The following is a 25,446-nucleotide window of genomic DNA, read 5'->3' as shown; positions in this document are numbered from 1 at the left end:
CACTTCCCAGTCTGCCCGAATGGGGGAGGGGTTCCCGAGTGGCTCCACGTGCGAATGACAAGCTGCTGCCATCTGCTGGCCGTTGACGTTAAAGGCACAAAACCTACAGCCACAGGTTAGGCTCGGAAGGCCAGTCCACTGGATTAATTTCCACCTAACTTTTGCCAAAATGATTTCAACCCATTCAGATGACACTCTAATAGGAAAAGGGTAACTGTACAAATGTAATTTCTGAAGACTTGGACTATGCTTACACAGATAAACTTGAGTTTATTCACAACCCCTCACGTTAAGATTTTTTTTTCTTTTACTTTGGAAAATGAGTTGTCACAACATTTATAGGATAACAGTAAAATAAACACTCTTCACCATTACTTGTAAATATAGTTTTACATAAATAATTGTGATTTAAAAATACTATTAGCCCATTGGCACCCCTATCTGGAAAGTTACGCAAAAGCTAGGACTTGCTAAAGACTGTGTAGATTACATTTATTCCAAAATATCTAGTCACTAGTGCAATTTGATACAGAGTAAGGTTATACTGGTATCTCCAGAGATGATTAAACATACTCTGATTTTAACTACATATGAGAGGCACTGACAGGATTCTATAATTTGTACCGACGCAGCAACAGATAGAATCAGGCACCAGGTTAACCTACCCTTCCATTCACCTGCTGGTAACTGCTGCCATTCTGTGTCTTTCTTTTCTGTTTGGTCCAGAGAAGCACTCAGGAGACTCACTCAGGCTTGCTGTTCAGCAGCGCGATTTTAATAGCACAGCGATGGTGAGGCAGCAAGGTAAGAGTGCCTGCCGTGCCTGCACACACACGGAAGCTATTTATACCATTGTGTTAGTGGTAAAATGAGGCTTCTTACGAACCTTTGATTTCATTACATGTATATAAAATTGTATTAGAAAACACTGGGCAGCCCATCATCAAATTAGGAAACTGAAGTGCTTTGTACAGACCTAGCTGTGGTTTGCACTGTGTACTGGGTGACAGCATACTGCCACTCTCCCTTTGCTTGTAATGCGATCACGTTTTTCCCTTCTTGCTCAACAGCAGGTAAACTCATGAATCTGTACAACTTTCATGAAAACATGTCATTACTCTATGAAGAATAAAATACTAAGCTAAGTCATTCACACAGCTTTAAAAAGACTTTAAAAAGTCTTTTAGTACTGACTCAAAATTTACAAAGTCTGTGAAATCATACGTAACATTCTAAAAATAATTCATGCCCAATGACTAAGAGAAATAGCCACCCACACTGGCGACTTAAGTGACTGAGAGTCACACACAAGCACAATGAATTTTCCTACACAAACCAAATGGGTAAATTCAAATTTATTATTATTTGCAAAACAGCAACAGGTCTTATCTCTACTGCTTGCATCTAACGTTAGCTGATCACTGCGTGCTTAACCTGACAACAGAATACTTTAATGGGCGGCTGCATAGAATCACAGCTGAGGCAGGAACATTTAACTCACAGGAGGCAGCTATGAGTGTGCACTCAGGCTCGAAGGGTTGCGAAGCCAAATCACTTGCAGACTGACAGAAGACTTCTCGGCAGACAAAAGGGAAAGTTGCACTTTAATTTTTTTTTCTTCAGTATAAATGTTGGTTTATTTCTCCTGCTTAGAAAAAAAAAAATAACATCTTTAGCCAAACAAAAATGAATGTTTGCTCAACAGTTTTCACTTCATTTCCTCAGGAAGGCCACAAAAGTGACAGTGTACCAGACAGCAGGAGGAGGCTTGGGAACACAGCTGGTTAGTATCAAAGAACTCTCTCTAAATAATCTGCTCACTTCCAAAGTAAACTCTCTGAAGTTATTTTTTAAAATCAGAGCTGAAGCAAAACCAAAAAACAAAAACAAAAACAGATTTGGGGTACCATATTTATGTTTATCAGAACACTACAAAGACTTAAAAAGGCAAAGACTCAGAAGGAAGCGACCAAGAGAACATACGAGCTATTACAGAATATTGGATTAAAATGTACTTACCCAGACTCTCAAATATCATACATCTCCATTACGTAGGCTTTAGGCACCAAGCCAATGGCTCCCTTCATTTCTCCTACCCACCAGCCATATCTATTGTATTCCTAATTGAAAACAATAGGCAGTATTAACCTTTAGGTTGGTGTAAGCACAATGTTGTGTGTATGCAACTTCTTAGAAATGTTTCTTTTTATAAAGTTACAAATGCTGGAGCTGCAAATGGAAACATTTTCATCTTTTTTGTTTCTGGACAAACCAACCAACCAACCAAATAAAACAAACATCATCATCAAGAACTAAAGGAAACCAAAAACCCCAACGAAGAAACAAATACCCCCCAAACCCAAAACAACCCTTGCTGCTGTTGGCAAGTGTTTAAATTACTGTACAGCACGGAACTTGTTCGTTCTTGGGCAGAATGCAGAGATTGCAGAAGCAGTCACCCGGGGAAGAACATGTAAAGTGAGAACAGCAGATGCTGGCTGCCTGGGGCGGTTCTCTGCAGACAGTGCGCCCTTGAGTGCTGGCTGGCTCCTGGCTGTAAGGCTAAAGCAGGGAGCCACGTGTGCCTGCAGGAAGCTTGTCATCTAGCAAGGATGAGAACCATTTGTGGGAATGGGTTGGCATGACGACCAGCTCCTAATCCATAGTTAAACGTTTAGGAAGCAGGCCTGTGCCCCTTCTTATGAAAATCTAACACGCTTTAAGCTAACAAAGGGGTGAATAAGAAAAATACTAAAATTAAAAATTCACAAATACCAATACAAAGTAATTCATAAATGGGTTCCTTGAAAACAACACCCTTGTGTTTTTACTGATCCTGGGCTGCCTCAGCTCGGGAGGAACATGAAGGTGTTGGGTTTGCTTGCAGAGTGGAAGAGCAACAGGAGACAAAAGTCTCTGTAGTCTGGCAGTATTAACATGTGGGCAGAGTGAGTGATGCAGCGCTCTGCACTTCATAACGTGAGCTGAGCAGACCTGGCCCTCCTCTCCTCTCCTTCATTCCCCACAGACACGCACCACGCTTTAGGCACTGCGAGCCCTCCTTAACCGGCCTCATAAGCCTGCCAGATTGACTGATGTATTTTTACCTCAAATTTATTTATGTTTAGTGAGATACAAACAAGTAAAATGAATTACAAGTTTCAAGAATAATATCTTCCAAAAGCAATACTCTGCACAAGCATTAAGACCCAAATTTAATTTTTCATATAAGATAAATTTTTAAAATCAATCCCCAAAGTAATTCAATAGGTTATGATTTTTCCAACATCTGAGTCATAGATAAATGTGCATATGCACATTGAGTTATGTGCAGCGAAGGGAGGGTTGATAGACATGCAGGCTTAACATTCGTATTGATTTGTATGCTATTGACCATCACAAGGAAAATTATACTATTCTTCAATACAAATGTAGCAACATTAGCATGTATGTATTGACAGACAGTCTACCTATAAATGAAAGGAGAAGATCTATGAGTGCTTTTAAAGTGGTGGGCAGTAGCAGAATTAGGCTTATTCGAAGAACAAAAGGGAAGGGAGGGGGCAAACGGCTAACCCTGTATTTCTTGTTCTAGTTAAGTGTACAGCACTGGCTCTTGAGGCAGTAGACTAAAGGTGTTAAGTTGAAAAGTTCCCTGTGTAACTTCAGTGGGCAAAAATGGTCTAAGCAACGCGAACACTCAGCCCAGAACTCAACAGCGATGTGTATAATCTACACAAGGTTCATTACATTCATCAGAAGGAAATATCAACTTACTGAAAGTAGACCAGCAATCACTGCACCTAGTAGGCACCTAATAAAACTGCTCCTTTCAGTTTTTAAGGCAATGAATACAACTGGAGCCTAATGCTTAGCAAAACAAACATACACAAGCTTCCACAGATCAAAAGTCTGCATTGTAAGGTATCAAAACGGGTTAACAGGGCAAGCCCGGGTGTGAAGGCTCTTACCCAGCACCAGCCCTAGCTTTTTTTTTTTCCTTCAAACTGATTACATCTGAAGAGCAAAGGGTCTAGCATGCCAATTGGAGGAGCCTGCCAATAGGAGACACAGAAAGCATCCAATGGGAGGGCAGACCACTGGCCCAAACCCGCTGCCAAGGAATGGTGCGCAGCCTGGGAGACAATGGTCAGATTCAAATAACAAGCCAGAAAGTTCACAGAACTTTATAATGCTCTACTTTGATTGTAATCTGTACTGTGAACTAAAGACCTATTATTACTCATAAAAAGAGCATAAGCCCTCAAACTCAGATCTTATCCACCAAGAGCAGACAGGAGATTTTACTTGAGAAAGTTTTGTGCTATGTATGGTAGAGCGATAAGGGTAATTAACTAGAAAGCACAGGCGCAGAGAACAGAAGAGCTTCCTCGGCTGTCAACAGATCCCTTGCATTAGCTTGCCAGGGAGAACGAAAAGTGCTACATTACAGTAATGCTGAGGAGTCACTTACTTTAAAGTAACCCAAAAAAAGTAAGATATACATGCTCATGAAAATGCACTAAAAATATCAGATCTTATTTCAGAAAATGGTTAAGAACAAAAATCAGACTATTTCTTACTTTACATTTATAAATAATTCCATATAATACTCCTTTATGAAATTAAGAGACAAGATAAAATATAGCGGGATCAAAAAACTCTAGGAGGCAGAGTTGCAGCTGTGCACTGCAGCCATCTGAGTTTGTCGGCAAGACTGCAACCAGGAGCCATCTTTTCATCTCCACCGCCCTCCACACGAGCCTCCTGAGCAACATGAATCCCATTTAAACCATCTGCAGCCCATAAACTGGGATGGAAATGTTCCTTGGACTCTAACAGTTTTCTAAACTTCAGCCTCAAGATTCAACATCATGCAAGATTTCCTTCCAGAGGGGGGGAAAAATCAGCCTCTTCACTCCAAACATATATGATTATGAACGGTAGATTATTTAATGGTTAGAAATGACGCCATCAATAAATACTGTGTTGTCTTAAAATCCACCTAGTAATTACAGCATTGTTCTAAAAGTCACAAATGGATCATTTTAAAAAACACCTCTCAAGCCTTATTAATAAAGAAAAAAGAGACAGCGAGAAGGGTGGGGGAGGGAAAGAGGGGAGGCCCACACCAGCCACCATCTAACTCCTGACAGGTTAGGAAGCATCCCGCCATCTGACTGCACTCAGGATCTCAGGTACGAGCTCTGCCATCTGGTATCCTTCACCCTATTCAGCTCTTACCGTCAGCTGAAATGCTAACACGGGCAAGTGATTGTACCTCAGGAGGACTGATAAAATAATGAAGAGTCCTTTAATCTACAGGAAACCATTTTAGTCAATTTATAAGAAATATTGCATCCCTTTGTAGGACGTGTAATTATTTTCTATTAATCATGTGCTATAGAGCTACATTATGCGGTTATTCTGTTATCACTAGGAAGGGGCCTGCAGTCAGCTTCTGACAATGTTGGGTAATTACTAACACAAAGCTGCTCTCTCCTCCCGCAGTAATGCTATCAAGATCCAGAGGTGTAGTGATGCTTATTGTATAAAAATAGCACTCAGAAGGAATTCGCTATCTGTGAAATGGATGGCTTCCAGGCAAAATGTAACGTGGCAGTCAGAGGCAAAAAAATAAAGTCAAATAGTGCAGGAAATAACAGTAAGGTGGCAGCGGGCACTTGCAGTCCGACTGCCATGTCACAACTGTCAAACCCCTGAAGTCATCTTATTTGTTTATAGTTATTATTTACTGGGCAATAAATCACAGTGGTTGTGCTGTGAGGTTGGGGCAGGACCAGCTTTGATAAGGAGAAACAGACTTTGTCTAACACAATAGTAAACACATGTTCACACGTGCTTGGTAACTCAGCTCGGCTCTTTGCTGCTGCGTTATTTTACACTTGAAGAAGTTTCCCACACTCGCTTACGTCCTTCCTGTGCCCAATCCCCCTTTTTTGAATATGTATAATCCATTTCTTGCAAATTAGATGAACAAATTCTACTTCACAGAAACCTGAAGCCCTGGCAGGGTGTAGAGATGGGCCACCCTCTCCGTTACTGACTGATACGTTTGCAGCCAACAGGTGCTCCAAATGCTGGGCAGCTTCTGTGTTCTTTGTCTGAGCACACATTCATGCTTTGAGAAAAGAAAGCAATTTCATCCGAGGACTAACTAAGCAATGGTGACTTTAAGAATCAATGGATTTAACCTTTATTTTCCACATGGTAATGATTCCTAACAGTAGCAGTGAGAAAACTAGGTTAATATTTTAAATATACTACTTTCTTCAAGGTTAGTGTGTGTGTGTGTGTGTGTGTGTGTGTGTGTGATCATGTCAATGGTTCCCTTAGCAACACAGGGCCTTGACACCCATGATGCGCTACTGTGCCCATCTACTGCTAGTTTCCTGGCTGGGTGTGGAGCCACAGTTCTCTACGGTACTGTGTAACTAACACTGGGAGGTGCCTTCCAACGCGGCACTGAGTTGGGAACAGCTGTGGGACCCAACCCCCTGGTTTATCATTCACTGCTCAGGCATGACCGAGTACAGGATTCCTTCTTGTTTTGCATCACACACTCCATTTAATAGCAGGAGGAGCACGGACAAGTAAGAGAGTGTACAGTAAGAATTGGATTCTCCTAGCAAATTTTAGTTCACATCTCAAGAGATCTGATATGCTGAATTGAAGTTTTAAAGTCAATACAATGCTGTGGGGTAAGCATGGCCATTTTGCCTGATGCTTCATTGACATGCTGGGCAAGGAGAGACTGGGGACAGCTGCGCAGAGCAGGCTGGAGTGTCTGGGATTCTCACCTGGCAGTCTGCATCTCCATGTCTGCTCCTGGTCCACCCACTCCACCTCGTCCAGCCATCTCTGCTCCAGTGCAGGCCTTCGCCCCTTCACTGTGAATGGCCGCACTGTCACCTCTGCCCCTCTGATCTTCCACCGGAATATCTGCACCAGAGCACTCTGCCGCTCAGGAGCTCTAGCCTCACAGCAGTGAGGACAATATCCTCTGCTTAGCTGGTTCCCTCTGGGACAACATTTGCCTGTAGCCTGCCTGTGTTTATGGCGCTCTCTCCCCAGGGAGCCCGCCCCCCCACAGCCCAATCCTGTCCAGTGCCTGAGACACACCCAATCACTAGCTGCCACGATATCTGCACTGAATTAGCTGATCCATGCAAACATGTCTCATTTAAGCCAAGGTCTTACTCCTCAGTGGATTTCACAGCCCTCAGCTGTAGAGCACTGCTGAGGTCGGGGTAAGGCCTTTCCTCTTCTCCATGCCCCACGGCACTGGGTATGTTCTAGAGGCTCAGTAAGTTAGACACTGAGTAACACCTCAGATCCATGTTCACTCTACATGTTAGTCACATGGTACAACAAGTGTCTAAGAAACTCAACCTCTAATAGGAAGACATGTTTCTTTATATCTATTTATCCAAAACCATTTAGCAAACACTTGTTCTGATCCACGCACTCAGCTTGGACAGTCTGAAGCACGTGGCTCCTGCCTGTGGCAGATGCTGGCTAGTGTTTTCCAAAACACTCAATGAGAAGCTTTGTCTAAAGAGCTTCCACCTTATCTTCAGAAAGAAAGGAATCTGTCTCCTTTTGGAAGCAGGACCACCTAATTCCCCTTCTCTGAAGAAGTTGAGCAGGATTATGCAAGGTCAGGGCAGAACCCTGCTCAGGGGAGGCTGGCGCCTGCGGGGAAGCATCTTGGGGGCAGGGGCAGGTCTCTAACTCCTCCCCATCTTCTGAAGTGCATCTCCTGTCCTCCCAGCTTGAATCAGGTAACTCTGGGCAATCTCCAAGCTCCTTCCTGCTTTGTTACACTCCTGATCCTGGCTGAGACCACAATGCAACCTCATACTCCATACATAGTTATTATATACTTGGGTCTTTGCAGAGGACCTGGATGAAATCTTTAGTTAAATACATATATGCTGTGATTGTTGAGGTCATTGACCTGCCCTGCCCCACCCCTTTGGTACTTATTAGAAAAAGCTGCTGAGGCTCAATTATCCCTGCAGATTCTAGAGATCCCTGTGAGGACGGAGCATTTCAGAGCAGCCAATCCTGGGCAAAGTCAAGGCTCTCAGTGTAATTGAAAGCAAGTCCTTTCTCTTCAAAGAATTTTTTGGCCAGAGTATTTTAACAAAGTAACAGAAAAGCAAAGGGAACAAAATGGAATCTGATCTTGCAAAAAAGGAGCAAGTGTTAGGAGAGTGGAACTTTTCCCTGAACTTTTACTAGTTTTATTGTTTTTTGTTTTAATAGCTAGCTACTCAACTATGAACCTGTGTCAGTTGTTAACTTATTAAATACCTACTCTATAAAGCTTTTCTTTTGAAAAGTTATTTTAATTATGTGCTTTGGGGTACATGCACGTCTGGAGGTGTCACCGGTGTCAGCAGCATCAGATCACCCTGGAGCTGGAGTTACTTGGAGCATCACTCAGGTTCTGCAAGAGTGAGTGGGGTATGTTCTTAATCTCTTAATGGCTGAGCTGTCTCTCCAGCCCCAAGATGTCTTAGTCAGTAGACTGTCTCTACTGTCTGCTGCCGAAGAACCTCCCAAGAATGTCTAGCTTCTTGCTCTACAGGGATGAGGGAGATATCACAAAAGTGTCAGTGAGCTAGCTCTTGGTTTCTGAGGTAGGGGCTGAGATAAAAGAGAGATAAGAGACTGCATAAGAGATCACAGACTTCTCAATTTAAGACACACACAGACACACAGACACACACACACACACACACACACACACACACACACACACACACACACACACACACACCCCTGCTTAAAACTCAACCAACACAACCTCAAATGCATTTTATTGTACATTCATGACCACTATCTCATCTACATTTCCTGTCTTGGTCTTAATAAAAAAAATTTTTTAAGGTTGAAAAGCTAAAGTCATACATGCCTCTGATGAAAGAAAATATTCTAGAGTCTTAAGTAGCATGCCTCTTTTTTGCTGGAGGATAGCTTGTCTGTTACTCTCTAAAAATAATGTATTGCTTAAAAAGTACAGATGAGCATGCAGTTAGCAATGTACCAGCGAGTCCAGATTGAAAGATAAACAGGCAGAGGATGTAAATCTGACACAGTGAGGCAGAGCAGCAGGACCGGAGAGGGATACAGCAGAAGTCAGGCTGCTGCCATGTGACCTGGAACCTACTGATGGAATTAGAAGACTGCACAAACATGTTTCTGGGAAAACACCACTGGCTACCAGATTACAGCCATGGTTTGAAAAAAATTTGAGATGCAAATAGTAAAATATTTAGTATGATTTTCGAAACAACCGAAATCCGGCAAATGACAGAAATTAAAAATAAAAAGATTTTCTACCTCTAATATGGCCTTTCCTCTCTCAAACAAACAAACCCTAAGATCATGCTGTATTTCAGAGGTAACTCACAAGAAAACAGCATAAAAACCACAAATTATATTGTCCCTGAAAATATGCTCTGTCTTTTCTTTTGTTTTTCTTTTTTCTTTTTTCTTTTTTGGCAGGAGAAAAAAAGCTTTCTAAATCTACACTGAAATATTGAATTATTTTAATGCACTTAAAAAAGGCATCAAGCTTATATTAAGAGAATGGTAAAGCATAAAGGTACTGTCTCCATTTATGGCAAACAGTACTTAGATTTATTATTAGTGAGGTTCAAAGGTTGAAACTAAGAAAATGCTGGACACTTGAAGGAGGGGCTAGTGCAGCCAGAGAGTCACATGACAGCTGCTAATTGGGAAATGTTCAAAAGGAAAGGGGGTGTCTGCCTGCTTTCCTTTACTGCAGCATTTGATTTGCACCCAAGAAAGAAAAAAAGGGCAGTGGAGGGGTGGTGAAGACAGAGTCTTAACATGAGTAAGTCACGCTGAGGCTAACTGCGCACAGCTGACACGCCATCACCGTTTCCACGAGAAAGAAGGGAAGGAAGGCAGGATGGGAGAGAGGGAAAAACGAAAACATAAAGCTGTATTTCCATAGAGACCTGTAATGAAAATAGTCTAATCATCAAATTAGTGAAATGTTTTCTACCATTACATTTACAAAATTGAAACACTCTTCATTAAAAGCATGCTATTTTAATTTTGATTTGTCTAAATATTTATATTAAAGGAATATATCTTTTCTTAAACTATTTTGTGTTGCCTTTTAAAAACAGCTAGATTCAAAACTGACAAACTTGTAGGTAGTAAGTCAAGTCAGTGATAATATTTCAAATTAAAAAGTCACTACATTTCTAAGATTATGTTGCACTTCTTTAAAACCTTTTAAATAGTTTTATTTATTCTAAGAAGTCATGACATCGATTTCTTACAAAGTATTAGTTTTCTGTGTTTCCATAAATAGTATGCTAGATTCCTTAAAATTTATTCTTCCTGTGTATACACTAAATTCAAAATGATGAACAAAATTTTTCATGATTAATGCTAATATTTTATTGACATGAGATGGGAAAGTAATAACCCATAGCTAGATTTAAAGTTGAATTAATGACACCATTTTGATTGTGCACATTAGCTGCAATTACCTGCACCACTCATTCTGAGCCACTAGATGGTGTAAAAAAATAAATTAAAATGGGAAAAATTTCATACCATTACCACAAAGACCTAGATAGCACTCTAAGACTGAGCACGTTTCTAAGCATATAAAATAGTAGATATTTTATACTGCTTATACTTTTGAAGAATCAAATTAGGCGTTTATTTAATGTGTGCGTACACATTTCTGAAGTCAGTTCTCTCCTTCCACTGCGTGGGCCTCAAGGGTTGAACTCGGTTTGTTAGGGTAGATGCAGGTATTTTTACCTGCTGAGCCAACTGCAATACAATATAATACAATACTGGTCCTACCTCGATCTAGAAATTCATTACTTTCTTCTGAAAAATCTTGAGTTCTCCATTTATTATTTTAAGCATTCAGAAACTAAACACAGTCATGGTATTTAGTGTCTGTGTTTGCCAAGGTCTAGACAAACTGTGAATTACAACCGTCTTGAGATTGCTTTCTTTCTGAACCTACCCAGTGTGAGGTGGAAAGGAAGTCTTTCCACACATACTCGCTTCCAAAGCAACCAGACAGCCCAGCAAAGTCTGTGACTGTGTAGGAGCCCTTTGGGGTCCCCCACTTCCCTCTCTGAGGTTCTTGGCTGCTGACCCTGAGTACTGGCCATTTAGCCCATGGGGGAGATACACGGTGGCGAGCAAGTTCATCTTTCTTGGCTCTTCTTTCCGAAACCAAAATTAGCCCCAGCTAAAATGCCATCTCTGGAAGGATGGGACCCAGTGGACTGACTATGATGTTAGACTGTCAAAAGTTTGAAAGAGGGGACCAGTTCTCTCTCACATAACAGCATTTAAGATGCTTAGACAGAAGCTAATGCCACCTGTGAGATGGGCCACCTGTGACCCAAGTTCTTAAAGAGTCAAGCTTTATACATAAAAGCAGTCTTTACAAAACAGCTTTCAGAGAAGTGAAGTTTTCTCCTCAGCATCCTGAAAGTACAGCACACACTAGGACTACACTTTTAATTTCACAAGAGCAGAAAATGCTGGGAGTGAAACGAGCATGCCACTTTGTCCTGGGGGCGGGTCTTCTGCCTGGGCTTTACAGCAGACAAGCTGACTCATGGAGAAGGCCTGAAGAACAGACCCCTGTGAGCTTTACAAGCTCCATATGTGCAATAGGAATACAATGGCTATGCCATTTACCCTGGACTCTGAAATGTCCAATAGAAGTTAATCAACATTTTACTTTTATATACTTGCAGCCAAACTGGCTAAACAAACAGTGAGCTTGGTAAATTTGGGAGAGATTTCAGGAAAGTTTCCTGATAAAAACTGGGCCAGTGTTATTTCTGTTAAATAATGAACTTTAAAAGCTGCTATTTTAATTTAGGACAATTAAATGCTTAATACAGACCTAAGCAAAAGCTATCATTTTGGAGTAAGACACCTTAGCCAACACCTGGGATCCTGTCACTGGGAGGCTGACTGGAGCTCAGGACCAGTCTGAGCCAGTTAGAGAAAAGAGGAGGTTGGAGTGAGGCTAGGGAGGTAGCTCAGCTGCACAGCACTTAACTATTATGAGAAAGATCGTGGGTTCAATGCCTAGCAGAGGCAGCTAGTTGCAGTAGGGCTGGTTACCTACCAGTGGCTTCCAAGACCTGAAAGTGTCTCTCTGGGAGCAACTACAAGTACGACAACACACCAGTGAGCGGGAGAACTGCGTGAGGAGCCTTGGCTTTGGCTATCTCAATATGCCGTGACCTTAGCTTATGTTATTACTAACAGCCCGTCTCCCGCTGTGCTTATGTATCATTGCTTTGGTATTCTTGGTGCCGAGAAGGGTCCTGGTATGGTGGCTTCTTTACTATGGTATGACACTAAGCAGAAGAGATGGACAATAACTAGTCTGAGAGTCAGGACAACACAGCTCAAGTACTGCATCTACACTTTCTTGACCCATGCCCTTATTTCCCTTATTTGTAGAATCAAGAACAGACACTCTTCATTAAGATGCCCACGCTAAGATTCTATGACCAGCTGGGTCAAAATTTTCTGTACTAGACATCCAATGTTAAAATCTGACATGTGGAAACAGCTACTGAGACTCAAGGCCAAACACTGGGTGAAGCGTAGGGAGTCTTGTGGAAGGGGGTGGGGGAGGACAGAAGGATCTGGAGATGACAGTAGCTTCACAAGAAGACCAACAGAGCCAACTAACCAGGACCCAAGGGTGGGAGTGGGGCTAGTGGAGAATAAAGCACCAACCAAGGCCCATGCATGGACTGGACCTAGGCCCCCTACACAGATATAGCCGATGGGCAGCTCAGGCTTCATGTGAGACCCTAGTAAGGGGAGAAAGCGGTGGGGCGGGGGCTGTATCTGACATGGACTCTGTTGCCTGCTCTTTGATCATTTCCTTCTGACAAGGCTGCCTCGCCAGGCCACAGGGGAAGAGGACACCACACTCAGTCCTGATGCAACCAGATGAGCTGGGGTGGGTGAGTAGGGGGGGGTGGGCTCCCCTTTTCTGAGGAGTAGGGGAACGGGGATAAGAGGAAGAGGGAGAGAGTGTGGGACCAGGAAGAAAGGGAGGGGGCTATGATCAGGATGTAAAGCAAACAAATAAATAAATAAAAATTTAAAATAAATAATAAAAAATCTGACTTCTGACCTTATCTCCAAATTCCCTTAATATCTAATATATCATATTTCCCTCTGAAATATTCAAAATGTTTCTCAGATCAATTACATTAAAATATTACTTATGACCTATTTAACATTTCCCTGCTTATATTTAAATCATTTCCACTCATCATGCGATGCTAAGATAGTCTCAAAAAGCAGACTTAAAAAAAAAATCCCTATAGTATAATGGTAAATTTTTTAAAGTAAAAATTATCAGAAGCATAACATGACTTTTGGAGACAACAGGTTCTGCAGTCCAGTATCTTAAAAAGCAGAGATGACTCTCATGTATATAACGGTGAGTTTGTGGGAACACACTTTGCCACTGCACTTAGAAATACAGTGCGTTAAACTTGAAAATCAAATTACATCAACCTGTCTGAATAGAAAAGCATTGCCTTCAAAGTGTTGGAACCCCCAATGTGTTTACACAAAGATGAAAAACTTCTTGTATAAACACAATGTTTCCAGTGGAGAATGGCAGGCAAACTCAGAATAAGCACACAGAAGAATAAGAAGGAAGAAGCAAGAAAAACACAATTAATAACCTAATACCTTACAATGTTAACTTTCACATAAGTATATTGTTTCTGGAGAACGCAGTAGGTGGGTGCCTGCCAAGGGCTGGAGTGATAGGTAAACACACTGGTTAAGTTGGATCCTGTTATCTGATTGTGTCTAAATTCTGATTATATTTCACTTGACAAAATAATTAATTATTGCAAACTTCCAATTGTTAACAAGGGCCTAGAAGAATTCCAACTGGCATTTTTCCCTCGTGCTGTAAATTCAAGTGGAGGAGAACTGAACTATGTATGTCCCCTTGACAGCTGTCATTTTGGGGGTATTTTCTTACCTTGCTGAGAATGTAAATCACATCACCACGCTTAAAGGACAACTCATCAGAAAGAGCTCCAGTACAGTCCCACAAACCCTGGTAAAAATTAGCATAATCAGTGCTTTTATCTCCTAGGAAAAAGAAAGAAAAGATTGGAATTATGGCTTGAACCAACAGAAATTAAAAGACCATCCCAGACTGCCAAGGAAGTCTAAAGAGCTCTGGCCAGGATCATGGAGCAGCTTAGTGAAGCCACAGGAAGCCCCCTCTGAGCATGCTCATGAAGATTGGCTCAGAAAGGTTTGGTTTTTCATGCCTGCCTCCACTGCCATCCTTAATCTAAACCCTGCAGTGATGGCTTCCTCATGAAAACAGTAAGTGCTTCTGCCTGGTTTTATGACAAGTCCTAAGCCCCCTCGTCATGTGTTCTGAAGAGCAACTGGCCTTGATGCATAATCAACAATATCGAAGGGACAGGACAGATACACTCGAAGCAACCATCTCACGGAGTTTGCAGCACTTGGTAACAGTAGTAGTAGTAGTAGTAATAGTAATAATACTTTAATGCACAAATATAAGGCATATGTACACAAAGTCTCTCAAAGTTGCCTCTAACCGATTTTTGCAACTTTGAAATTGCCAATACATATTTTTGCCCGTCAGGTCTAGGACACTAGGCTCTGAGTAAACATGCAACATATACCATAGTTACCAGCTCATCCTTCCACTGGCATAAGCACAATGGATGTGATGTGCTCAAACTGCCATACACACCATTAACTGATTGATTATTTAGTGCTCTCCGCGCTGTGATACCACAGTAACCGGGTAATAAATGCTTTGTCACTCATACAATGTGGCGTTCCTAAAACACAGCATCCAGTTAAATACACTGGATGCTTTTGTTACACGGAGAACTGTTTCCTGTTTTTAATTTCATGATAATTGAGTTTTGATGAGTTAAGGAAAAAAGAATGCAAGTAATGTCAATAAGACATACGCTGTCCGTGCATTCACGAGGCAGGCAGCACACATGTGCTGTCAGGTTCCATCCTGGAACGTCATCTTGGAATCTGAGGGGATAATGTGGAGATGTATGCCGGATCAGAGCTGTCACCTTGGTTTTGTTAGATGGCTTTCAAACGACAGGCTTCTTGGCAATCTAACACAGCTAGTCACATTAGTACAGTTAGCACGGTGTTGATTTTCACAAAGTATTAATTATTAGAAGTCTTTACATTCTCCTTACTGTTTTAAACATTTTTTTAAAAAGAGAATTTGAATAACATGGAATCCAAGTATTTATAGAATAACCTTTTCAATTATATTTGTGGGAAAATAAACAAGGACTAGAGGTATAACCTAAAAGAATCTCCTGTTGATTTTTATTTTTTTAAGACAAAGGGGTGGCGGCAGCAAGTTTATAGGGTGGGGAGGAGAAGGAAAAGAGAGACGGACGCCTAGTGGCTTCTCCACTTTAGCACTTGGGCTCAAAGCACTAAAGACAGCGAGGACACCAGCGGGGACCTGTGCAAGACCCAGAATCCAACCTCGAGGTAACAATGCTTGTGGCCACCCCCTATCACACACACACCCAACAGCCCCCAAACGTGTATTAAATAAATTCTGTAAACAGACACTAGAGGGCACTCCAGCTGGACAGATGCCTCCAAACATTGTTTTTTCTTTTTTTAAGAAAAAAAAATATCACTTAATAATAAAGTGACTGATTTCTTTTAAAAACCACTTATTTAGACAAATAGAGATTTAGAAGTTGAAACATTCCTGTCAGATTAAATCAACTGCTAAATGGGTCAAATGTTGCACCCCGTGCAGTCCGTCAGCGTCAATTTGAAAGTCAAGGAACTAGAGCAGAGGGGATGACATCATCTCATGTGTGAGGCCCACCACACAGTTCCAGCCAAGAGGTAGAAGGTCTAAATAGCTGGTTTCCCCAGTAGGGACTGGACACGTTCCCTGTGCTGCTCAGGACTTAGGCTTGGGCCAGAGATGTGGAAGAAACAACCTTGAGCTAAAAACTAAGGGCAAGTCTTTCGGCCAAGCTGTGGGATTCTAATGGGTCCTCAGCTGCCCTAGCATTTCCTCCCTTTTCAGACGCCTCTCAAAATACTTTTCTTTTGTCTTTCTTTCTTTTTTTTTTTTTTTATGTACTTTTCATTTAATAGATTTTTTTTTTTTTTTTTAAAGTAAGGGCGGTGAAGAAAAGACAAAACGAAAAGTATATGCTTGTCACTTTGGAGCTCCTCTTCCCCTGGACACACTTGGAGAAACTCCCACTAACACTAATGGAGCAGGCAGGAGGGAGAGAGCCGCCGTGTATAAGACGCATCTCTCCCTAGATGTGCATCAGGAGCATTTCATTAAACCTCACTGCCGCAAGGAAGCCAGGGATGTGGCGATGCTGGGGAAAGATGCACTTTCAAGTGCGAGTTTTAAAATCTTGATGATGATGGTATCCAAAAAAAAAGACCTCAATTCGATGTCCATGTGTGAGCACGGCTGAAGAGCAATCCGGGTGTGCCAAGCAGCTGTGTGTACATATGACTGACGTTCTAAGTGAGAGGCGGAAGCATCGCCAGTGAAGAAAAGGCTGGCAGCGCTGGCGTTAGCTATCTCCCCAGGAAAGCATGCTGGACGTAAGACATGAGGAGCGATCTTATTTGTGGAAAGCAGGGAGTCCTCCAGGTTATCTCTAAAACGTAAGTGGGTCTAGACACACAGACAAAAGTCCGGTGGAAACACAGCTTTGAAAGCATAGAAGGGCCACAGAAACTAGCGCTCTGTACCTGTGCCCTGGAAGGTAACCCACATGAGGTGCTTTTGCTCTGCTTTGTGGTGATGGGGAGAAGACGCAGAGCCTCCAATATGCTAGTCACATGCTCTCCTGCTGAGAAACGTCTCTGGCCCCACGGCAGGATTTTCTTTATATATATAATATGGCACATTCAGAAGCACAGCTCATGTGGTTTAGGTGTCTTTACCTCTGAGGATTAACAGACTCCTATCCATACCACAATCAGTATTTTAAAAATGACACACAAAAGTTCACCTTGCTATGCGTGCTGAGCTGAGGGGCACGAATTCTTTTTAAAAGAGGGTAAAAAAAATAAAATAATAAGTTAGATAGCCTTTGAAAAATTTAGACGATGTGCTTTTAAAAAGTTAATAAAATAGTTGTTTGTCAAAGCTAGCAGAATTGTTACCAAAGTACAAATGAAACAGGTAAACACCACTCCTCAAAGGCAAGATTATGAAAGACATGACAACAAAGAGTGCAGCATGGTGACAACACTGGGGACCCTCTCCCTGGGTACTACACGCATGAGGAGCATTTACGACAGGGAAGAATATTTTTAGTGTGTTTAAAAAAAATCTATCAGGACCTTCTATATACCTGTATATATATGATCTGTGAAAGATGGACAAATGCAAAGCAACTGGTAGGAGACAAGATGAATTCAGCTTTACTTTTACAGTTTATACTAAAAAACTGATTTTTTTTTTCATAAAATTAGTCAGTGTGAAAAATATATAAAAATTTTAAATAAAGTTAGAAGATCAGATTATGTGACGCTGAGGGAGAAAATAAGCAGCCTGGGTACCTGGCATCTAGTCACTAACAGCACAGGGATGAGCAAAGGTCATTACTGTGCAAAGGCACCGGTCTGTGGCTTCGCAGAACTCCACAGTGCGAGCGATAAGAGATACTGTGGTATCTTGTGGCTATGGCATGAAAAGCTTATCTACTCCCTGGATTCCTTTGAGAAAAACTGCTCTCCCCTACCCTCAAAGGCAAGCATCTGAGGCACAGTCACTTTTATCTGTGGAACGCCTGTCTCCCACGTGCCTACTTTCTATACCTGTATAGAAATGTAAAAAAAAAAAAGGGTCCTGCATGTTTTTAGCAGAAGCGGTAATATGTAACTTAAAAACTGTATCTAATTTACCATGAATCCCGGCACTTCGCTTGCTGCCATGTTTTATGGCTGTGTTTTACAGGGCAAGAGTGCTAACATTTAATGACTTTGTCCTTGTTTCCTTTCTGGGGCAAAAAAAAAAAAAAAAAAAAAAAAAAAAGCAAACCCAAACCTTCCGCAGCAAGCTACTCCTGCCTTCCTGTCTAGGTCCAGAATCAGGCCTCTGCTTCCTTCCCATATGTCACAGTAGGAAGGCCTCGGGAAAGCTACTTCCTGAACACGCACTGCTTGTCCACCCTGCTTCTGACAGCTCAAAAGAGTGATGTCTGAACATATCATAAGGGGAAGGTGACCCTGGCTCCAGCTCTTTATAGGACCTGGGGTGACAGGGCCGACCTCGCTCCAGCTGACGTTGGCTGTGAAGAGGTGTAAAGCCCTGATAAGAAGGCAGCCATCTCTTCTTTCCCTGTAAAGTAATTGCTGGTTTATCAAAACTAACCTCATGTTCACGCTACACACGGTTTATCTTGGGCCACTTGGAAATAACAAGCATGAAAGGCTGTTCATATTGTGTGACGCTGTACATCATGTGCGCAGTTATTTTCCAGTCTCCGTCATAATTAGTACTTGGGGCCGGGTGCCAGGGGGAAGTGGATAGCGCAGAGCATCCTTCCTGGTCTTCTAGGCAACCAGTGTCCTTTTCTCATGTTTAAGCTGCTGTCACTGGACTCTGGCATTTCGTACCCAATTCATTTGCTTTCTGTGCTAATCATATGCAATGAAGATATGCATGGCCAACATTTAAACAGGCTGCAGATCAATTAGCGGTCTTAAGTTTATCTGATTTTTATCAAAGAAGACAGAGCTGTGGGTCGATTGTCAGAGCCTGTGTCAAGTTGACCTTTTCAGAGATGTCTACATTGCCAGTCCCCTGGGCAACTTGTTGTCCCCTGTTAGTCTCTGAATGGCAGAAGTCTGTTCTGCTCAAGCACAAAGTATACACAGATGTCTATATTACATTCTTATAGGTTTGACAGCAACTGCATGTTGTATCTATAAACTGTCCTTTAGCAGTGACACTTCCTCAATGATGATAAGCTAATTTATGCAACTAAATCTCCTTTGTGCAGAAATGAAAGCTAATTGAGTCATTACAAAGTAATTCAGGAAGGAATACCTTGTATAAATTGGCTTACTTTATAAATCCTTCTCAAGTGGTTTTCATGCATTCTAAATGGGCTTAAGCAGCTTCTTAGCCACAAGACGCACAGACCGAACAAGGCAACTTCTCCGGGGAGCTGTGCAGCATCTTCAGAGTTAGAAAGGGATTAGACCAAAGCCAAAGTAAGCTTTGCCAGGGCTACCTGAGGTGTGCTGAGCACCGTCCTGGCTCCCCTGTCCTTGCTCGTCTGTCTTCACCGAAGCAGTGTCCTCTTCCTCCTCTGCAAATAAACAGCATTAGTGGCACACTAACAGGCCCCGAGTCTAGCACAGCACCCACCCATGTAAAGAGCAACACAAAGTCTATAGCACTTAACTTTAAAGCACAAAAAACACTCAAGATCCACATTTCTTTGTTAGTAACTAAACAGCAACCTCAGCAAGGTTTAAGTTGACCGGACACATTGTAAGATATGTACTAATCTGTTGCATATTTGTTTTAAATAATTAGAGAAGCTTGTCTGGAACAATCTTAAATCCAGAACAGCTCTTATATCTGGTAAAGTAGCAGCCGACATTATACAAATATGCTACATTGTACTGAGTAGCAGGACTATTACAATAGAACCATAGTTCCTAAAGCACCAAGACAGCACAGAAAAAAACTGTGTGTAAAATACAGATAATCTATAAGCCATCAATTGTCAGACCTGTTCATTGGTTTCCCCACTTAGTGCTCTCACAAGAGGCTACTAGATGGGTCCTTACACTTCACGGTAACTCCCCCACATTACACTGTGCATCTACTATGTGTCACACACTGCAGGAGGTAAGGCTTTATAGACGAATGACTATAAATTATCATCTTACAGAAAAGTACACTGAAATAAAGAAGGCATGTGATTCAAACTTGAGTCTGTGGTTAAAATTCCCATGTGCTTTATCCTCCCTGTAGTCAGTGCTTTGTACCTTTTTTTTTTCTCCCACACACTCCAAGCGCATTACCCTCCCACGGTATGGAATGGAATAGCATAACATTAAGCAAAAAATTGCTTCACACAGAATCAAACTATGTCAGTCATTCTACTAAAAACAGATATATTACATTATCACTTTCCCTACTTAGGGATTTATACAAAACTGAAAAAAAAATTAATGTAGGATATATAAGGGTCACACCAAAGAAAAACTACATTAAAAAAATCCTAATTCAAGAATAACCCACAATGTATATGTAAAATATACACAGGTAGCTAGTGTATGACTATGCAATCAGCCAACCAGTTTCCACTGAGGAGTATCCATGTGTGAGAGGGAGGATTTGCCAAGGTGGCAAAAGTAACAGGAAGCTTCTTCTCTGAGGAAGTCGACAGCCTGCTGGGGACAGAGATGAGACCCAAGGGAAGGGAGCTAACAAGGGAAATCCCTGACAGGTGGGCACAATGCGCTGAAGTGGTACCACTCAACCCAGGGACCTGGGATCCCATGAAAGACCTGCAGCACAAAGAATTTTAAGGACAGAAGAGAAGTCCCTTCCACACCCCAACTTAACGACCAAGGCACATTAACATTCACTGGACAGCGGAGCACGGTATTCTTGGGGAGGAGAAAGAGAACTAGGGGCCAGTTCAGGGTCCATGAACATCTCGTTAGAGCCTTCTGACGCCAGCCTGATGCGCAGGGAGAGCCCTACAAGGTTTCTGAGCAGACAGGGCAGGGCTAAAATTGCTCTTAATAATCATCATTAGATCCCATTGTCTCAGACAGCTTGGGTGAGGGATGTGGAGAGTCCAGATAAAGAGGAAGGAAGTCCTGAACTGCAGGGGCAGAGGAAACAGGAAGGAGGTGTTGTGAGCGGTGGAGGAACTAGGATCGATAAGCGTTGTGCCTGCCTGGATGTTTTAAGGCTCAGGTTTTGGACTAATGGACAGATGGGCATATCATCACTAACAGGCTAGATATCTGCATTGTTGGGGGAACATGGACTTGTTCTTGCAAGCGGACAGGGTTAATACCAGAGAAAGGGCAACTGTAAAGTACTAGAAAAGTCTCCTGTACATTCTAATTAGTGAGCTTCAGACGTCAAACCTAAGTGCCTTGAGTTTATACAATTCAACTCGGACAAAATAATAAAAGCTCCAAAATATGGAGCAGCTGGAACGTTTCATCTTCATGTACACTGCTGAGTTAACCTTAGTAATTTAATACGGGGCACTTCTCTTAACAACCGTCATCTCACTTTGGCCAAATCTCAAGGACTACTTATCACAAGCGGGTTGTTTATAGGTTGTTCTCACATAAACTCTAAAGGCAGAAATTTACAGCTAATCCCACCTGCTCTTTTCACAGATGGTACATTTATTTTTAAAGGTGAAAGACAGAGCTTGCCTTGCCTTTCTCTTTTCTTCCTACCTACTCCCTCTCCTGCCTGGCCACAAATCCAGCATCAAGGAGTAAAAACCATTGGGTGTGTCCTTAGTCAAAACCATAGCATAGCTTCATCCAGGTAGTAAGTGCTATTTTTGGCTTTTAAGAAGAAACTGGGATTTAGACTCATCATCAAATGTCAGCACCAACATACCATGAAAAACAATTGCAAAATTAAATAGAAAATGATCTTGACAAAGTTAACAATACATTTTGAAGAATTTATTACCACAAATTTATTTTTAGTTTTATTAAAATGTGTCTATCGTATATGCTAAGGATTATACTTACATGAGAAAACTTTGCCTCTACAAAATGTATTATTAAATCATCGGGATAACTATATTGACGTTTTAGGTGAAAACCTTATGCAAACCGTCCATCAAGTTTTCTAAATAATACTCAACAATTCATTCATCTTGGCCTAACAACACATATAGCTTTCACATAAACGACAAACTCAAATTTTGTTCGTTTTTAACTTTAGGGGATAACATTCTCAGTAAATACTGACTCGTCCTGGCACAAAGGAATGCTCTCACTAAATACTGTAAACAAATGGGTCTAAGATCACCATTCATTTACTCACACAGCAAAAGTATCCACACCACTGAAAGCTGCAGAAGGACGAAGAACCAAAATTTATACCAAAATAAATAACCAAAATTTAGGCAATAATTACCTTCACTCCATATTAGAAATGCATACATTTGTATGCTATTTTACTTAGATTTATTATTAGACATTTTATTTTCATACTTAGGCCCAATGTCATTATATGATACTAAGTAATACCTCAAATAGTCAATGTTTGTGGGTTAATATATTCCATTCAAAATTTTAATAACAGTAAACAAAAACAGCTCAGCTATGCAGTAAAATCCATCAAACCACACAGATGGTTATATGCTTTTCATTATGTGGTTTCCATAGCAATCATATTGCAAATCTGGAAGCTTCTTGCAAATAAGCAGCTTGTATTTACATGCCTCTCAGCTGCAGCACAAAGTCTCCAACACACGGAGTTATTATTCCAATCACACAGTGTTAGAAGAATCATCTGTAGATTGTTTTGTGATCAGACAAGATGAAAATGAAGCAAGCTAAGTGCCAAGGAGGATGGAATACCAGATCCAGGCAGCAGCTGCTAATCAGTGTGTTCTAAAATGTCTGGTGGTCAGAAAAGCTCTTCCCTTTAAACCTTGTGAGAAAAACCGAACTTCCAGAAGCCATCTGACCTACAGAGTCCTGAGCCCAACTGCTTGGCCTCCTTCCTGGGTTGAGCAAGGACAGGAGGAAAAACAGTCAAGTCTTTCCAAATCTTTGTAAGAAAATCCATGTTAAGAGACCTTAATGTGAAAAAGTTGAGGCTTCCCCTCTCCTTTACATTAGTCTATTTAATTTGAAAATTGATCCAGTTTCCTAGCAAATGGACTAATTTCCTGTTAAGAATCACAAATCTGTGCGGCTATGTGGTATTTGCAATACTGCTGTTTCTAGCTTACTGATGTTCCTAGTTTTAGGATAAATAATCAAAAAGAAAAAGGCTTAAGAGAAGGATAGCTGATGCTTAAGAAAGTATCTGGAGAAAGGCTGCAGACACTTGGTTAGCGCCCAGGCAAGGTGGGTGAGTTGAGGAGCCAAGGGCTGACTTTACAGTCTCTTCCAGGGTAAGAAAGGCAGCAGAAACAGCTTATCTGACCCACATAATGATCACATTTCTCATGGACAACCTTCAGAAAACAGTGTCTTGGTTACGCAACTACAATGTATTTTAAGCTCAGTTGGTAGAGCATAACTCTTACAATGTGTTTTAAAAGACAAAAAAAAAAAAAAAAAAAAAAAAAAAAAAAAAAAAATGCTCTGAAATGGAGTCCCAGGCTTCACTTGATTGTGTCATCATGCATTCTTTCTCAAGAATAGTATTTATTGCTTAAGTCCCCATTCTATCCATGTTTAAATCCATTATATAGTAGCTAAATACACCAATATTTTTATGAGGCAATACTAGGTAGGCACTTGTATCTTATTATTTTATGAATGCAGATGATAAAATTTGTGGATTCTGACTAACTTGCTCAGGTGACATCCAGTTAGGACATTTATGAGAAAGGGTTAAGCCTCAGGCATATGCTAGCAAGCCTTCGTGTCTCTTCCTTGACTTTCACTAAGATTTCAACATGTTGAGGGTATTGTTCAGTAATTGTAAGTACAAAGCTCTAGGTTTGAACACACGTGCGTGCGAGCACACCCACCCACACAGACACACACACACATACCCTTCACTCTATACGTGGACCATTCTCTTAAGTATCTTCTGTTTAAGGACATGGGAGACATTTTCACACAGTTGGCAGGGTCTACACCATAAGGCACTGTGCCGAAACCATCGTTTTCTTAGTGTGGTTCTGAAAATAGAGCAACAATGTGCAATGCCAAAACTACATAGCTTTGTCTTTTCTGTTTTCCTAGCTCTGTCTTGTCTCAAGCTTTTCACACCCTCAAATGTCCCTAACACAGCATCAGAAATCTGGCACAGTTCTTAATGTGAGCTATAACTGAAAACGGACTTGTTTCCAAGTCAGCAAGCTTCTTTTCTTTTTTACATTCAGTAAGGGGAACATGGTTAGATGGGAGTGGTGAAGATGAGTCTAGACACAGTATCCAACAGACACTGACCCCAACACTGGAGCCAGGAGCTAACCTACACATCAAGGGCTCAGGTTCTAGAGAACTGTAAGCAAAGTGTCCACCCCTGATTAGAGACCATGTGGCATGTGGGGACTGAAGACACAAAGTGCCAGTGCTTGTGTTATGATGTAAAAGAGGGGTGCCATAGCGAAGAGGAGGCCGTACACATGACGCCTTACCCTGTACTCTCTCTCGGCTTTGTGGTGAGCTAGGAAGGCCAGAGGAGAGGTTGTAAAAAGAAGAGTCAAAAGGACACATAGAGGCAAGAGATACAGAAGTTTGATGAGGAGGGAGGAAGAGGAGGAGGGAGGAAATGATGTACACACAGTACTCATACAAAATTCTGGATAAATAAATAAGTAAGGCAAAGAAGAATAAAACTAGCAATTTTTAAATTAAGAAGTAAATATTTTATAAAGATACAATCATGTGCCTATGCTTTAGCATTAAACTTCAAAGTGAGCAGGTGGTTACAATGACAGAAGTGGCAGAGTCACATGTGCACTCCAGGAAACAGGTCTAGTGGCCTGTTGCTGCTGCTGCTCTGGCCATCTTGTGATCACGCTGCCGCTTCTGGTCAGTTACCCATGTGCAGTCCTTAGGTATTTGTTCAAGTTCCTCACTTCCTTAAGGAGAGAGTCTGGATCAAGGCCACACAGCCTGCACTCCCTACCACCATTTGTACAAATGGCCGATGGATGTTCTAAAAGTGGCTGTCACTTGCCACAGAGTGACTTCTCATTTCAGAAGCACTTTACCATCTACAGGCAAATAGGGTAGATGAGAAAAGAAATCACTTAAAAATGAAATTCTAAATACTAAATAGGCCATCTTGCCTGTGCCTGCAATCAAATGTGGGGGGGCGGGTCAAAGCAGGAAGGTGACTGAGTCTGAGCCCAGCCTGGGCTACAGAGAGCTCCAGGACATCCTGAGCTCCAGTCTAAAATCAACCAACCAACCAACCAACCATGTCACTGACCCTACTCCTCCTGCATTCTAGACGGGAGCTTTACGAAATATGGACTTCAATGTAATAAAAAGACTTTTTGCTACCTTATAAGTTTGTTAAAAATTCAGTGCTAAAATTTTTCTTAACCTAAGAACGTTGAATTAAATGATTACTGTTATAAAAAGTTCTTTTTGGTCTCCATTTATGATAGAATTAAA

General features: G+C 41.5%; 1 protein-coding gene across 2 annotated transcripts in view; it reads right to left on the bottom strand.

Moving 5' to 3' along the window:
* Positions 1–816: 816 nt before the first annotated feature.
* The window catches only part of Skap2 (src kinase associated phosphoprotein 2), a 148,713-nt gene continuing 124,083 nt past the window's right edge, over positions 817–25,446 (bottom strand). The window contains exons 10-13 of one of the 2 annotated variants that reach the window (XM_051152371.1): positions 19,365–19,442; positions 14,081–14,193; positions 2,020–2,120; positions 817–1,648 (exon numbers count right to left, since the gene is read on the bottom strand). In XM_051152371.1, coding sequence (XP_051008328.1) covers positions 2,028–2,120; positions 14,081–14,193; positions 19,365–19,442 — 284 coding nt within the window. In that variant the 3' untranslated portion in view covers positions 817–1,648; positions 2,020–2,027. The remainder of the gene's footprint in view (positions 1,649–2,019; positions 2,121–14,080; positions 14,194–19,364; positions 19,443–25,446) is intronic. The other variant, XM_051152372.1, reaches the window with a different exon arrangement.

The sequence above is a fragment of the Acomys russatus genome, chromosome 10 (assembly GCF_903995435.1).
Source record: "Acomys russatus chromosome 10, mAcoRus1.1, whole genome shotgun sequence".
NCBI lineage: Eukaryota > Metazoa > Chordata > Mammalia > Rodentia > Muridae > Acomys > Acomys russatus.
This window is presented reverse-complemented; position numbering and strand designations above follow the sequence as displayed.